This window comes from Trifolium pratense, linkage group LG1 (assembly GCF_020283565.1).
Source record: "Trifolium pratense cultivar HEN17-A07 linkage group LG1, ARS_RC_1.1, whole genome shotgun sequence".
NCBI classification, from domain to species: domain Eukaryota; kingdom Viridiplantae; phylum Streptophyta; class Magnoliopsida; order Fabales; family Fabaceae; genus Trifolium; species Trifolium pratense.
In genome coordinates, this window is record NC_060059.1 from 4,606,062 (window position 1) to 4,621,681 (window position 15,620).

The window sequence follows — 15,620 nt, forward strand, 5'->3', positions numbered from 1 at the left end:
TTGTAACGTTGAATCGAAAGATGACCATATATAGAAAAAAAATTATACCCCAACAATTGTTCATCTACCCCAACATTAATTTTAAATAGATGAATTTGCCCTCATATATAAACTAAAATCCTGAAGAAAAAAATTTAACAGTTTGGAAAAAAGTGTTCTGATATATAAATTTTATTTTGGTTACCGGAACACTTTGAAAAAAAATGTTCAGGTATTTAAAATTTTTCTAGTTTTTTTTATTACCTGAACACTTTGAAAAAAAAATGTTCAAGTATATAAAATTTTTCTAAATTATTTCAGATATGTAAAAAATTTCTAAAAACTTGTGGTTGTTCTCGGCAAACATGTCCGCTTGTGTTGTCTAATCTGCTTCAGTAGTTCATTAGCATTCCTGTTGTCATTGGCATACACAGATTGTGAAACACAGAAGTAGAAGATTCCTCAAATCTATTGTATCCTTCTTTTTGCCATGTTTCTTATGACGACATTGACTAGCTTTCTCTCTATTAGATGGAAGTGACTGCTCCGTTTTCACTTGTCCAGTCTGCGAGAAATCATTTCCATTGCATAGTTGCAAATGTTCGACATTAAGTAAAACTTTATCAAACATCTTTGATAATTCATCCTCGTCAGCAACACTAATAGCTGATTGTTTGCTACTTCTCCTAGCAGCTTATTCGTCTTCTTCATTACTATAACTTTCTTCTTGCTTGTGATTCTTTCTAGCCTTCAACACTAATGGATTTCTTTCTCCTCAACCACATTGAAATTGGATGATTCAAAAAACCAGTCAAGAGTCGAGGATGCGGAGGAAGAAACTTGTTGAATAGGGAAGTTTTCTTGAATAAGGAAAAGAAATTACTCTCGTAAGTTCGAAGTATGGGGCATCACAAGCGGACATGTTTGCCGAGAACAGCCACAAGTTTTTAGAAAAAATTTTACATGCATGAATACTTTTTTCCAAAGTGTTCAGGTAAAAAAAATTAGAAAAAATTTATATACCTGAACACTTTTTTCCAAAGTGTTTCTGGTAATAAATAAAAAATTACATACTAGAACACCTTTTTTTCAAAGTGTTCCGGTAACCAAATTTTTTCTTCACGATTTTAGTTTATATATATATAAGGATAAATTTGTCCATTCAAAATTAATGTTAGGTAGATGGACAACTGTTGGGGTAGAAAATTTTGATTTCCCATATATACATTTAACTCTGTCAATTTTTTTTTTTTTTGACAAACTAACTCCGTCAAGTTTTAACGGCAACTACTTTTCCCAAATTGCAATTTTCTATAATAATTTCCAGGAAGGACCGTTCCGAATGCAACGGATAGGTACCAACTATAACATTTTTAACTGTGCCACACAAGAAAGCCAACAACTAGCACCGAATAATACGTCATTAGAAACACACGTGTCACAATCTTAGCGGTGAAGGTTTCGACTCATTTCGCTATAAAACGACACCTTGCACCATTCTCAATTCATTCACAGTTCCATTCTCATCGAACAATTTCAATTCGTTTCTCAATTCCCAATTTCTCAATTCGTTTCTTCTCGACCTAACCATCCCTCAAGGTATTTTCCCTTTCTTTTCTGGTTTTCTATTCGATTTTGCGTTCTTTTCTTTCGTTTTTCAAGATCGTAGATCTGTTAGAAATTGATGTGTTAGGGTTTGTATCGGTTAATTGTTTTGGAATTTGTCTCAGGCCTGAACCTAATATGATTCATAGCTTGTGTTAGAAATTCTTAATCGTTGATTAGGTTTTGTTTGTATCTAGTTTATGATCATGCTTTGTATGAACGAATCTACGAGGATTCTGTTGATATTTCTTTAGATCCGTTTGTTGAACGCTGTTTTTGATTTGTTGTATAAAATTCTGTTTGATTTATCGCTTTATATGATCGAAACTATTTGCGTTTTTTCGAATTCTTCAGATACGTTTGTTAAACGTTGGTTTTGATCTGTTATATTTGATTCAATTCGATTTTTGGTGTTAAATTCTGATTAGTAGATTCTAGGTCAAGTTTTAATTCAAGTTCTGATGTTTGATTCTAATTTAATTGTTCTTGCTGATTCTGCAGATGCAAATCTTCGTGAAAACACTCACCGGAAAGACCATCACCCTTGAGGTGGAGAGCTCTGACACCATCGACAACGTCAAAGCCAAGATCCAGGACAAGGAAGGAATTCCTCCGGACCAGCAACGTCTCATCTTCGCCGGAAAGCAGTTGGAAGACGGAAGGACTCTTGCTGATTACAATATTCAGAAGGAGTCCACGCTTCATCTTGTTCTCCGTCTGCGTGGAGGTATGCAGATCTTTGTCAAGACTCTCACAGGAAAGACCATCACCCTTGAGGTTGAAAGCTCTGACACCATCGACAACGTTAAAGCTAAGATCCAGGACAAGGAAGGAATCCCCCCAGACCAGCAGAGGTTGATCTTTGCCGGAAAGCAGCTTGAGGACGGCCGTACTTTGGCCGATTACAATATCCAGAAGGAGTCAACCCTCCACCTTGTGTTGCGTCTTCGTGGTGGTATGCAAATCTTTGTGAAGACCCTTACCGGAAAGACTATTACTCTTGAGGTTGAAAGCTCTGACACCATTGACAACGTCAAGGCCAAGATCCAAGACAAGGAAGGAATCCCCCCAGACCAGCAGAGGTTGATCTTTGCCGGAAAACAGCTTGAGGATGGCCGTACCTTGGCCGATTACAATATCCAGAAGGAGTCAACCCTTCACCTTGTGCTTCGTTTGAGGGGTGGTATGCAGATATTTGTCAAGACTTTGACCGGTAAGACCATAACCTTGGAGGTGGAGAGCTCAGACACCATTGACAATGTCAAGGCTAAGATCCAGGATAAGGAAGGTATTCCCCCAGATCAGCAGAGGTTGATCTTTGCAGGCAAACAATTGGAAGATGGAAGGACCCTTGCGGATTACAATATCCAGAAGGAGTCCACTCTTCACCTTGTGCTGCGTTTGAGGGGTGGTATGCAGATTTTTGTCAAGACCTTGACTGGTAAGACCATAACCTTGGAGGTGGAGAGCTCAGATACCATTGATAATGTGAAGGCCAAAATTCAGGATAAGGAAGGTATCCCACCTGATCAGCAGAGGCTGATCTTTGCAGGGAAACAGTTGGAGGATGGAAGGACCCTTGCTGACTACAACATTCAGAAGGAGTCCACCCTTCACCTTGTCCTCCGTCTTCGTGGTGGTTTTTAAGCTGTGGTTGTGAACTCTGTCTGTGTTGTTGGTTGTTTTGAAATGAATTTGTCAACTTTGGATGTTAATAGGGTCTATCATGGCCCTTTATAATAAATTTGGTCTGTTGTGAACTCTATGGTTTTGTGAATAATGAATTTAGTACTTTCCCTTTATGGTAATCAGTGTGTTTAATTTATTTCACAGTTTTATGCTATGTTATTTCGTGATTGCTTTTCGTTTGAAGAAGTGATCTTTGATGTTTATGTCCTTTGATAAGTGAATTCATGTAAATGTGAACTATCATCAACAATAGATGCTTTGGTGAAGCCATTTTTCTGCTATTCCCAAACTTTGCATCTTTGTATCAGAAAATTTTATCAATCAATATGCTCCTTATAAAACAAAACCTAGTTCATTGGTGAGTTAAGATGCAAATCATACGTTTCTCAAAACATCAACAAGATACTTCTGATTTCCATTATAACACTGGTTTGTGTTTAAATGATAACTTTTATTGTGCAATGTTCTCTTGTTTGGCTACCCCTTTGTTTTAATCAAACATAGGATAAAATATAAGTTGTTTGCAATACTTCAATGTTTTAATCAAACGTAGGATAAAATATAAGTTGTTTGCAATACTTCAAGGCCCATAGCATGGGAAAGGGACATAGGTCTCCCTCCATGGACCGGTCTGCCCCTCTCTTGCAAGTATTCGGCGCTCCATGGACTTGGCTTTGACCGGTCTGCCTTTCTCTTGCAAGTATTTGGCGCCTCCACTTGATGCTTTATGCCCACCCTTTGTTCAGGGAGAATAAATTGTTTACTGAACCTTAGTACATATTTTTGGGTAAATGGTAGATCTTTTAAGGTAATCATAATCTCCTACTGGTCTTCAAGTTATAGCACTTAACAACAAACTGTAAACATTGCTAATTCTTTTCTCCTACCTATTGACTCTTTGATCACAATAACCAAATTAAGCCAGGTATGAAGAAGGAAACCGAAATAAAATGTTTGAAAAAAGAAAACATAATCTAAGCAAGTGAACATCATCCTATTGTTAAGTGAACTTGTGAAGTAATCTCCACCCCCGACGAATTTAAGAAAACTTCTTGGCAAACAACATTCTATTAACGGGGAGGTCCCTGAGATTAATGCCAGCAGCCAATATTACTAATTAGTGTATTATATTAGTGTAAATAGTTGAAGCTAAATTTCCTTCTCAGTTATCAATCCAAAGTCCAAACCTTAATTCCTTTTTTCCTAACCAACTCAGCAACCTTGTAACCCCAGACAACAACCTCAATTTGAAAGCATAGCTCTAACACCTATACATATTTAAGGAACTTCTCAACAAATAACCTTGTATTCACAAGCTGGACCTTTATTTTAGACAAACCATAATCTTTTGCAATCAATATGACTAATTTGTGTATTGTATTACCGGAGAGTTGAATCTAAGACATCTTTATCTCTTCAACCATATCATTCAAACCAACTCAGTTATCTTACATGACTAATCTTTATCAATATGACTAATCTGTGTTTTGTATTTCCTATCCTTCAAACCAACTCAGTTACCTTCAAACCAACTGAGCTATCTTAGAAGCGAGATAACCATATCATTTTAAAAGCATAGCTCTACCACCTCTAAAAGTATTTAAGATTAAGATGTTGCTTGCAAAGGTTTGGAGGAGGGTATGAGGAGGATTAGGACGTTATGCTGGGAGAACTTTCCTTTGCAAATTTCAAAGGTTGCACTTGCATGTACTACTAGTTTAGCATTTTAAGAGAGAATGACATATATCATGTTTGAGAATAAGACATAGCATTTTAACTTTTAAGAGAGAATGACGAATACCATGTTTGAGAATAAGACATAACACCTACAAGATTTGTTTGCTTAACAACCAAAATTAAAGTTTGAGAATGAGATGCCAAATTAAAAGCATAAACTTTTCTTACACGCATCAATTTTGTCCACTCACAATCTTAGCTCACATAAGACATTATCTCAACCTTCGGGAATCTTGATTTGTTCGTTGGATCATGTTCACTTCAACTGCGCCTAAATTTCTATTTGGGAATCATGCACAAGGTTACGCTTCCCTGTATTGTGAGTAGGACTGTTCATGGTTCAGTTCAATTAAAAAACTCAACCGAACCATATCAACAGTTTAAAAGAACCGAACTGAAATGATATTGTTTTATGCGAACCGAACTGTTAATGGAAATTTTTTGCAAAATGAAACCATTTTTAATGGTTAACCAAACCTTTATTTCATTTCAATTGAATCCAAAAATTTACAAAGGTGGGGTTTTGAATTAATGAATTGATTGAGAAAGATGCAAGTGGTAACATATTGCATCTTAGAATGTTTGGTTGAGGTGGAGAGCTTCTTATTGAGAGATGAAGAATCAATAATCTTTTGATAGCAGCCATAGCAATAGCCTCTTATTTGATAGATTCACCTCAGCTTTACTATTTCTCTATTTCATCATCAATGAATTTCTTTTTACTGTTTTGTGATGTGAAGATTAAATTAATAGGGTGAGATGAGATCCAAAATTGCAGGAAAAAAAGAGGTGGATTTGGATCTTGGGTTCTTGCTAGCTGTGAAAAATGGAGAAGATTATTTTAAGATAGCTTAAGATTCGTGAATGGAACCTTGGGAAAGTGATAGGATTGATTTAGTGATGATTGAGTTCTCTTTGATTTTGTAAGAAAAAGAAGTGGGAAGTGATTGAGCTCTGTTTGATTTTGGGAAGAAAAAAAATTGAACTTTTCCTAACAGTTCGGTTATTAACAATTCGGTTTGGTTAACCGCAGTTCGGTTATGGTTAAAGAACTGTGTCTTCATCATTACTAACAATTCGGTTTGGTTAACCGCAGTTCAGTTCGATTACTAACAATTCAGTTTGCAAACTGCTATAACCGGTTCAGTTAATTTCGGTTCGGTTCGATACGATTCAACAGTTCAGTTTAGTTCGATACGGTTCAGCAGTTCGGTTTAGTTTACAGGTATTTTCTTGAACAAGGTTACGCTTCCGTGCATTGTGAGAGTCAAACTCTCCTCCACAATCCTGGATATTTAATATTCTAGCCAACCTTTATCGTGGGTTTAGGAATTGCGAGCATTAAACTTTTAAAAGTTTTAAGAAATCATCCTAAATAGAACAGAAGATCCAAGCAATGGTGATAAAATGTGTGGGGAAGTAATGCTTTCGACGATAGAATAGGTGGTCCATACTATTTGTTGAATTCATAAACCAAAATACCGAAACTCCCTCTCAAGGTTTGGTCATCATTGACTTCATTTTAACAAGATAATCAACTTCACATATAAAACCTCAAACAAAACCGGAATTTAACGTTAAAATACAGTGTTTTAAAATACAGTGTTTTTAGATCGAGAATTAGCATTCAATAAGCAAATTACATATGGCAGAGAAAATAGTAAACCCTCCTCACTCTCAGTCTCTCACTGTATTTATTTTTTACATCTCCAGTTACAGTGTTAGCAACACGACCAATTAGACTATATTGGATAGAAACGAAATGCTATTATACACCTAGAAGAAGATGAATAGAGAAGCACAGATCCACTACACATTGCTTTGTTTATAAAACTTGGTGTCAAGAACTTGCTTGCCACACATCGCACAAACTCCTGCAAGCACAAAATACATAGGTAATTGAGTCATGTACTTTCATGATACAATATAGCAGTGAATGCAAAACATCTCAGCATTAAATATCACCTTTCGAGTAAGCACAAGTGTGACAGTACTTGCCATCCTGGTGCACTTGCTGCTTGCAAATTATGCACTTAGTAGTTCCATAAGGGGTCCATCTGCAAGGAATTAATTTAAAATAAGAACACTCTTCACATGATGAAAATATGCAGGATGTGTAACAAATAAAAAGTTACGATGTACAGAAGCTAAAATAGAGCCCTTTAAACAACAGGTCAGGTCAAGGTACAGATAATTGGACAAAAAACTTGCCAATGGTATTGAGAATAGAGTATAAATGCATAAACATCTACAAAAAAAGTAATGGCACAACCCTCCTTCAAATGTACTTGGCACTTGCCCATGTACTGGACAGAACTTGCTCAATTCTATGATGTTACTCATTCCAAACCCAAAACCTTGACTGTTTGGAGTTTGGACAGATATTACGCCAAGCAAAAAGCAAGAATTATACTAATTAGGCTTGTTTGCAGTTCAATTCACAGTTGAAAACTGAAATGAACCAAAATAAACTGAAAAAACTGTTTAGAAAAACCGAGCCGAACTGAATTTTGTTAATTCCAACCCGAACCGAACTAGGTCCTTGGTTCAGTGCACTCATATTCAAGTTCCGAACTGAACTGTTTTTCTAATACATAGCCAAACTGATTGTTAGCTCTATAATTGTTCAAAAACTATACTCCAAACTGTTCTTAAAACAGTTGAAGAACCAATCCCTACAAATGGCAGAAAAGGAATTTGAAGATGGAGAATAATTGAATTTTACGAGGAATGGCTTAAAATGAGTAAACACCAAAAGTAAGCTCTATTGCTGAAGCTGCATGTAACATTTGGGCGGAGATTTCAATTTCTAGGGGTTTTGCAAATTGGGATCAAATGTGCTTCAGTTTGGATTGCACAATTGGTAGGTATGAGACAGCTTCACAATTTTTCCTTTCGTTCAGTTTTTCACATGAATGACTCTTTTTCCTTTTTTAAATGATGTGATAGAAAATGGAGTTGAGAAGTGGAACCGTGTGTTTGAGGGAGAAGCACTGAAGCAGTAAAATAAATTGGACTAAGCCTGCCTGGATTGCAGGAAAAAATACAAGTGTTTATGTTTATTAATCCCAACATACAATTGCATAGTGGAAAGTGACGTTATTGCAGTTCAATTAAATTAATGTTTATTGAGTCTACCAGTTCAGTTCTTTTGGTTAACAAACTAAATTGAGTATAAGGGTTTAGTTTGTGAACTGCATTTAAAAGGTTAGTTCAGTTCAAAAGACAGGCATCAACAGTTTGGTTCTTTACAGATAGGTTTGGTTCAGTTCAGATTTTTGGTTTTATAGAACAGCCCGAATACTTAGTCACTATTACTTGATATGAATTATAAGTGCACAATTAGTAAATAGTGTTTATAGTATTCCTACCAAAAAAAAAAGTGTCTATAGTATTGAGGATAACTTATAACTCTAAAATTAAGTGCACACATGTTATCAGGGGATATGGAATATAAAAGGCTAAAATGTGTCCTAACAGTTCTGAAGTATGAGCCATAAAAAGCTAAACTATATATATATAAAATGTTTTCCAAGAGCCACATCAATCAAAGCACAAATATCCAATTTTAAATTTACATTAGCAATGACAAAGAAAACATAAGTTTGGGAGGATAGAAAAACTAAGTTGTAGGGGATAACATGAAGAGGGAAAGTGGCCATGGTGAAGTTATGGAGAAAATACCAATTATACCCCGAAAAGGAGGCTTTAAATAAAATGCATAGGAAAAGCATATACATACATACAGTTTTAAAAATACTAGTGACATCCAACAATTGATTCACTTGTTCAAAATACTTAATCAAAATAGCTAACTAGTTCTCCATCACTAACTAGTAACTACCACATGAAAAATTAGGTTTGCTTCACAACTCTTACCATACAACCAATCATATCGAACCTACAAATGAAAAAGCATTGCTCCAAAAAAGAAATCAAAGAAAATTAAGTTATAAAGCACCAGACCAAGTATGTGGTGATATAACGCATGTAGGGACTATTGAGCCCAATATTCCCAAAACAGAGACCAAATATGCATAGCAAGTCCTTAAACATCAAAGCCTATTAGTCCATGGGCATATCTAATCCTACCAGGTTCAACTCTGCCATTTCCGAACATTGTTGCCCTGGATGCCCCCTCAACAAAGTATCGTTTCAACACAGTGTATGTTTGGTTTCACTTTTAGAGGAGTTAAAGTTGATTCTAAAGATGTAAAATTGATTTTGACATATTCCAATGTGATTGAGTAGCATTGAAATTCATAAGATGTGAACAAAAAGAGCAGCATGAATATGATTTTCGGTCACGCAAACTCGCAAAGTGATTTTTAGTCCAAAACACCCACCTCAAAACAAATTTACAATCCAAATTTTCCAATATCAAACTACTATAGTATAAATTATTTACTTTAGCATATCATCAACTAAATAAAATTAAGAGTATCAGAACCAAATTATCATACTTTTCATACCCTAATTAAAAAATAAGAAACAAATTACGAATAAAAGAATAAAATAAATAAGAAATTGAAGGTTTAGAGATTAAAGGGAACCTGTTCTTCTTGGAAAGAAGCTTGTTCTCGTTGATTTTGCGGCCACCACCTTCAGTAGTATTGCTGGCACCTTCTTTCCATTTGTCTGGTACTATCACCTTCGATAATTTCTTCTGACCTGAAATCAACAATTCAAATTCCCAAAAAATCAATTGAATTTTCGAAAGCGATAAATATGGATTGAATTGATGAAAAGGATGAGATACTTACACTTCTCGCAGACCATTGCAATTGCTAATGGTTCTGATTATTGATTTGATTGTCAATTTACGAATTTGAATATCAAAATTTGGATCCCAAATCAGAGCAAAACCCTAACCCCTTTCCAGCTAATTCGTGTCGTTTAATGTCAGCTGTATACTTACACGCACACTAAAACGACAAGCCTAGAGTTTATACATGAGGAGGTGTTATTTATTTGATTTTTTTGGCTACATATTTTTTTTTTTTGGTTACAATAGGCTACATATATTTAGTTATCTTTTTGAAACTTTTTTTAATACAAGATAAATAAACTTTTTTAGTCAAAAAAAGATAAATACCAAAAATAAAATCATGTGCAACAAATGTCTCAAAATACTGATCAGAAAAATTGAAATCACTTAATGCCAAAATTGACGCCAAACTAGATTAGAAGGTCAAATGAGGTGAATATTAATTGTGAAAGTGAAAAAATAATAATCTCAAAATAACCAAGAAAAGAAATCACTTGTTATTATCATCTCAAAAAAAGATTTATAAAATAGAAAAACTAAAATTGAAGATCATTTTAGTTTCGATTTTTTTTTCCGGTTTTCACCCTCTTGTTCATAGGGGAAGGGGGCCCAGTAGTTCAGAGTTCAGGCGAGTTCTGACATCAAGTGGTTCCAGTCTCCTCCTAAATGCAGTTGTGGGGGATCGAACCGTGATCTTCCCTACCAAGTCCAACGCCAATCACCACTAAACCAACTAACATTTAGTTTTTAGTTTCGATTTTTAAGATATCAGAACACAAAATAGAGATTAATGAAAATCCTAAACCATTTTATGGAAACATATTTGAAAAGAGCATTCCTTAAACATGTCAATTTAGCATTTTAAATCCATAATGTTGTAAGTACTAGACATAACAACATTGTATATGATGAGACAAAATTGTATAATACTGTTTAAGAACTTTAAATAGTAGTATGTTTTTAGGACACTGTTTAAGAACTTTGAATAGTTTGTTTTTAAGAAAATTTTATGAAAAATTGTAAAGTTAATGATTGAAAATTGAAATGTATAACTTTTTAATTAAAAAGTTTCTTCAATTACAATCCTTAAAGAGTGCACAAGGTCCTCATTAGCAAGATCTATTTTTTTATAGTTGTATAATGAACAAAAACTTATCATGTGATTCGGTGGAGAACAAAAATATTTTTTATATAATGCACACAACTATATTTACATACTTTTCATCAAAAACATTTATATAACTATATTTATATAATTGCATTTTTTATAAAAACATTGATACTCAATGGAGTAATATCTTTAACATGTACATATGGATAGAGTTTTTAGTACTATTTTCATCATGTTTCCATGCACTTTCTCAAGACTCATGCTGAGAATAATGGTAATGAATCATACACTGATACAAGTATAATGATTCATAAACGATGTGAACTTTATCTATTATGAGATGTGCTTTTACATTACTGAAAAGAATATAGCAAATGAATAAAAAAAAGCTCTACTAACTAAAAGATTTTGACACAAAAAGATATATAATCCCCTTAATACATTACTCCCATGGACTCAATGAACACTCCTCAGGCAAAATTGGAAAACGTTCAGAATCATTGCAATAATCATAAATGACAAGGTTTCTTTGAACCCAAGCATAATCCATTTTCTGATCCCCAGAAAGATGCCAAGAATCATATTGATCCCACCAATTTTTTGTTGTGGTTGAAACACATTTAGGAAATGGATCTTCCCATTGACAAGCATCAACACTGAAATCCTTGTAGGATGACACAAATGGTGCTAATTTCCAATTTGTTTTTTCAAGTCCACCTCTTGTGGCCCATTCATCTGCATTCCATACACTTGAAAACAAGTACATTGGCTTCTCATTTGGGAAGAAATTGTTTGGTTTATCATTGTTCTTGAATACTCTTATTGGAACTCTATCCACAAAAAACCTGTTTCCAATTCAAATCAACATATATTCAGTTAATTTGCAACACATTAGGTTAATATAATGAGTATTTTGAAGCTGGAACATTCTCCATAAGTGATTGATTTTTATAACAAGCAGTGAATTTATTCATCTCAAGCGGTGAATTTCCAGCCATTATACTACTTGACAAAAAAAATAAATGACACTAATTCTGCAAAGTTACATAGCCAAATTTTTACCACTTTGTTGATACCACTTGAAATTTAAGGTCCTTTTAAAAGAAACCCTCTTTCTTTGTTAGTGTCATATGGCATATTATCATCATATTCAAATATATCATATACATATGAGTAGCTAGCAATCATAATTAAACTAGGCCTACCATAGTCCAAAATGTAGATTTTTCTTAACTATATTTGTTTCTTTACCCTCAAAGTCTTGGCCTACAACTTTTTGACAATTGAGAAAAGAAGCCTTAAACCGACAAAAGCATAAAGAAGGGAATCAATGTAAGTTTTGGATTGACAATGAGTTCCCACCATGATTTTATGAAATTCTCAAGTGTAACTTTCGTCAAATTCACAGTAGTTCAGCGTGATTCTGTCAATCTCACCGTCAATCCAAACATGCATTCAATCACCGTATTTGCAAACATTTTGTTATATGATTAAGAAACAATGAATGCAATATTTGGACTTACACTATCTGGTGATTATTCCAAAGGATGGAATAGGTGTGATAATCCTCAGTAGGATCAAACCATAGCATATGTCTCATCTCGCGATTACCGGTTCCATTCTTGTACACATTTGTCTGAATCAAATATGGTTGTCCTGTTCTATTTCCCAAAAACTCAAAATCAAGTTCATCTCTCGTTGGCCCTGCACCATTTTCTGTACACATCTGCAACAATTTCACATTCTTGTCAACACCACACCAATTGGATTCATAGTAAACACAAAAAGAAACTCACAAAAAAAAATGCACATTCAGTTGTACTATAGTTCAATATTAATGTAATTGCTACTTACATAATAAGCTGTCACAACACCAGCAGAATCACCTCCTACCAATTTCAACTTCATACTAAACCACCCAAATCTATATCTTTGTTTTGTTTGAAATCCACATCCTGTAAAGTAAAACATTCAATATGCTTTAAAAGAAATGGCCTCAAAATCTTAACATTGATTCCAACAATTAAAAACATTCAGCCTATGTTTAGTTAATTGGTCCCAAAATCAATTCTTTTATGTTTGAGTATTTTGTACTACACTTCTTAATATAAAATATCAAATTAATCAACTTAAACAAAGCATAAGATACATTAATGTTATGTTTATGCATTTGATACCTGTGTCATTATCTAAGGAGAGATACCAGATCTGTCCATCAGTAGAAGTAGTAAAATGGTCTTCAGACCACATTATGCTGAAATTATCTTCAAAAGATCCTTTAGACATAGCTGCTTCAGCCGAATGATAAGAAGCTATGAATCCTATGATGACTGCAATGAAAAGAAGAATGGAAAATGAAAAATATGACCTTGCATCCATTTTGATTTTGGTTAGGATGAGAATGAAGGGTTTCTCAACTGGTGGATCTCTGAATCCGAGGTGTGGAAGTTCATTAAATAATCCTAACTTTGAAAATGATTTCTGCATATACAGTTGTAACATCATATGCTATTGTTCCACTTTGTTTGTTTGTTTAATTAGTTTGCATGTGACAAATGTACAAATTTGCCCATTCACTTACAACATCATGACCCCAAAGTCTACATATAGTATAGCATTCATAATTGTTAGAGATACATTCATTTAAATTTTTCAATCAATAAAAGTAAAATATTAGAAAAAGTGTGATAAAGAATGTGTGACAAGCACTACTAATACTATATATTTCTAACATAGACACCATGCTTCCTCTTCACTATATCCTTATTTAACTATAAATAATATTAATCAATCGTTAGTTGGTCCAGTGGTGATTAGCGCTGGACTTAGTAGGAATACAGTTTGATTCCCTACAACTGTGATTGGAAGAAGGCTAAAATTACTTGATGTCAGAACTGAAAAAAATTGTTATTAGACTCTCTAAAACTAAACAAAAAATTGAGCATAGTAAGTAATAAGAGGAGATAGATAGATACATACATACAAGATAAGGGTATAATGGTGAATGAAGAATGACAATAATGCAAAATGAAAATAGTGAGATAGTGATAATGTTGAAAACGAATGTGGGAGTGGGACCATAGCCAGGCTGCATTTAGCAAATTTTAATGGTTGACATGACTAGAATCTATAAAATGCACAAGAATGAAAATAAAAATAGAGACGGTGTTGAATTTTGGTGATTAATGTATGTAAGAACGTGATAGATCATTCTGAGCTGGTCTTTCAATAATGCAAAACTCATGATCCGCTCATTTTCATGCTCACAGTCACCGCATCATGGGCGATAACTAAATAATCATGAGTATTTGCGTGATGTTGTTCAACATCTATATACAACACCCGCACCGGTGCGGATTGGATCTAGATTTCTGCGGTAAAGGAATCGTGCATTTACACGAAGTAAAAGATACTAGCTATTAAATTGAGATCAAACGTTCATATGACATAGTATTATTAAAGTCAACATAAAATGATCTCGACAATTTACTTAAAATTGGATGGGAAAATTGAAAATTGCGTCACAAAGTTATGGCGTAAAATTCATTCCATTTGCCACGAAGTTTTTTAGACAAAATGGTAAACATCACTAAAACTCACACACGTCTTCCAGTTTGAACCTGAATAAAAGTATCTAATCTAATATCATGATGGGAGACTTAATTTTGACTACCAATAACTATTGACATTTTATTATTGGAATATCATTGATAATTTAGATTTTTATAAAATTTAATGGGCCGGATCATATGAAAGCAGTGAAGGTTTATGGGACCAATATTAAAGGATGTTTTCTCTTCCCACCTCCCGTGAATCTTTTATAACCCCCCAATATTCCAATTTTGTCCTTGCAGAAAAATTCGGTTCGCAAAAACCGAATTTTTACTAGTGCAAATTCAGAGTAAATTTCGGTTTTTAGAAACCGAAATTTGTTTTCAAGGCAAAAAAAAACTTCGGTTTCTACGAACCGAAGTTTTTTCAAGGGCAAAATTGGAAATTCAGGAGGGATAAAAGATTCACGGGAGGTGGAAAGAGAAAACATCAAATTAAAGTCGTTATGTTTGGACCAGTCAGAGAGTGTGCAGATAGCAAAACTTATGTCACATAGTGAAAAAACGCATACTGACTCGAATGTGTTTTGGATGGGCCGCAAAAATCAAATAGTCCAGTTTTCCTTGCAAGCAACAACGCACGTGACTCCTTTCATTGTGCATCAGATTCAGAAAATAGAAATAGTATGGACACTACTCAGAGTTATATACGTTTTGCATCGAGAGTGTTTCAACTAAGACAGTTTGGCCGAGTGGTCTAAGGCGCCAGATTTAGGCTCTGGTCCGAAAGGGCGTGGGTTCAAATCCCACAGCTGTCATTTTTTTTGTTTTTCTTGTGTTTTCATTTATTATTAGTGGCTATTGGCTTTTCTTGTCTATCCTTTTAAACATAACACTTTTCATTCATTTCATTTTCTTAACCACCACCACGAGTATATTACTATATGTTTCACTCATATGAAGAACTGGGGAGGAGGGATCAAATAAGCTACTGTTGTCATCAAATTGGATGACTAACTAATGTAGATAAAATATGTGAAGACAACTTGATCAAGATAGGAAGGCCAATGTAAGAGTTGATTTGAACTCATCGAGGTAGAAAATTACTACTATATGTGTGATTTTAAAATGATTCATATGGGATCAACCATATGTGATCACAATTGCGTTATTAGAATTG

The 15,620-nt window shown here is 34.3% G+C and overlaps 3 protein-coding genes and 1 non-coding gene across 4 annotated transcripts; 2 read left to right on the top strand and 2 right to left on the bottom strand.

Moving 5' to 3' along the window:
• Positions 1-1,323: 1,323 nt before the first annotated feature.
• Positions 1,324-3,392, top strand: LOC123882638 (polyubiquitin). The gene is made up of 2 exons (XM_045931378.1): positions 1,324-1,578; positions 2,086-3,392. Exon 2 carries the CDS (start codon positions 2,086-2,088, stop codon positions 3,229-3,231), a length of 1,146 nt encoding a protein of 381 aa, XP_045787334.1. The 5' UTR covers positions 1,324-1,578; the 3' UTR covers positions 3,232-3,392.
• Positions 3,393-6,557: 3,165 nt separating this feature from the next.
• On the bottom strand, positions 6,558-9,951 carry LOC123882654 (cysteine-rich PDZ-binding protein). Its single transcript, XM_045931380.1, has 4 exons — positions 9,774-9,951; positions 9,564-9,681; positions 6,976-7,067; positions 6,558-6,884 (listed from the first exon to the last, which is right to left on the bottom strand). The coding sequence occupies exons 1-4, from the start codon at positions 9,787-9,789 to the stop codon at positions 6,820-6,822; spliced, it is 291 nt and encodes a 96-aa protein (XP_045787336.1). The 5' UTR covers positions 9,790-9,951; the 3' UTR covers positions 6,558-6,819.
• A 1,074-nt stretch (positions 9,952-11,025) lies between these two features.
• On the bottom strand, positions 11,026-13,438 carry LOC123882670 (probable xyloglucan endotransglucosylase/hydrolase protein 8). The gene is made up of 4 exons (XM_045931381.1): positions 13,067-13,438; positions 12,744-12,844; positions 12,413-12,615; positions 11,026-11,734 (listed from the first exon to the last, which is right to left on the bottom strand). The coding sequence occupies exons 1-4, from the start codon at positions 13,392-13,394 to the stop codon at positions 11,332-11,334; spliced, it is 1,035 nt and encodes a 344-aa protein (XP_045787337.1). The 5' UTR covers positions 13,395-13,438; the 3' UTR covers positions 11,026-11,331.
• A 1,740-nt stretch (positions 13,439-15,178) lies between these two features.
• TRNAL-UAG lies at positions 15,179-15,258 on the top strand. The gene has a single exon. It is a non-coding gene; the product is annotated as a tRNA-Leu (tRNA).
• Positions 15,259-15,620: the final 362 nt, after the last annotated feature.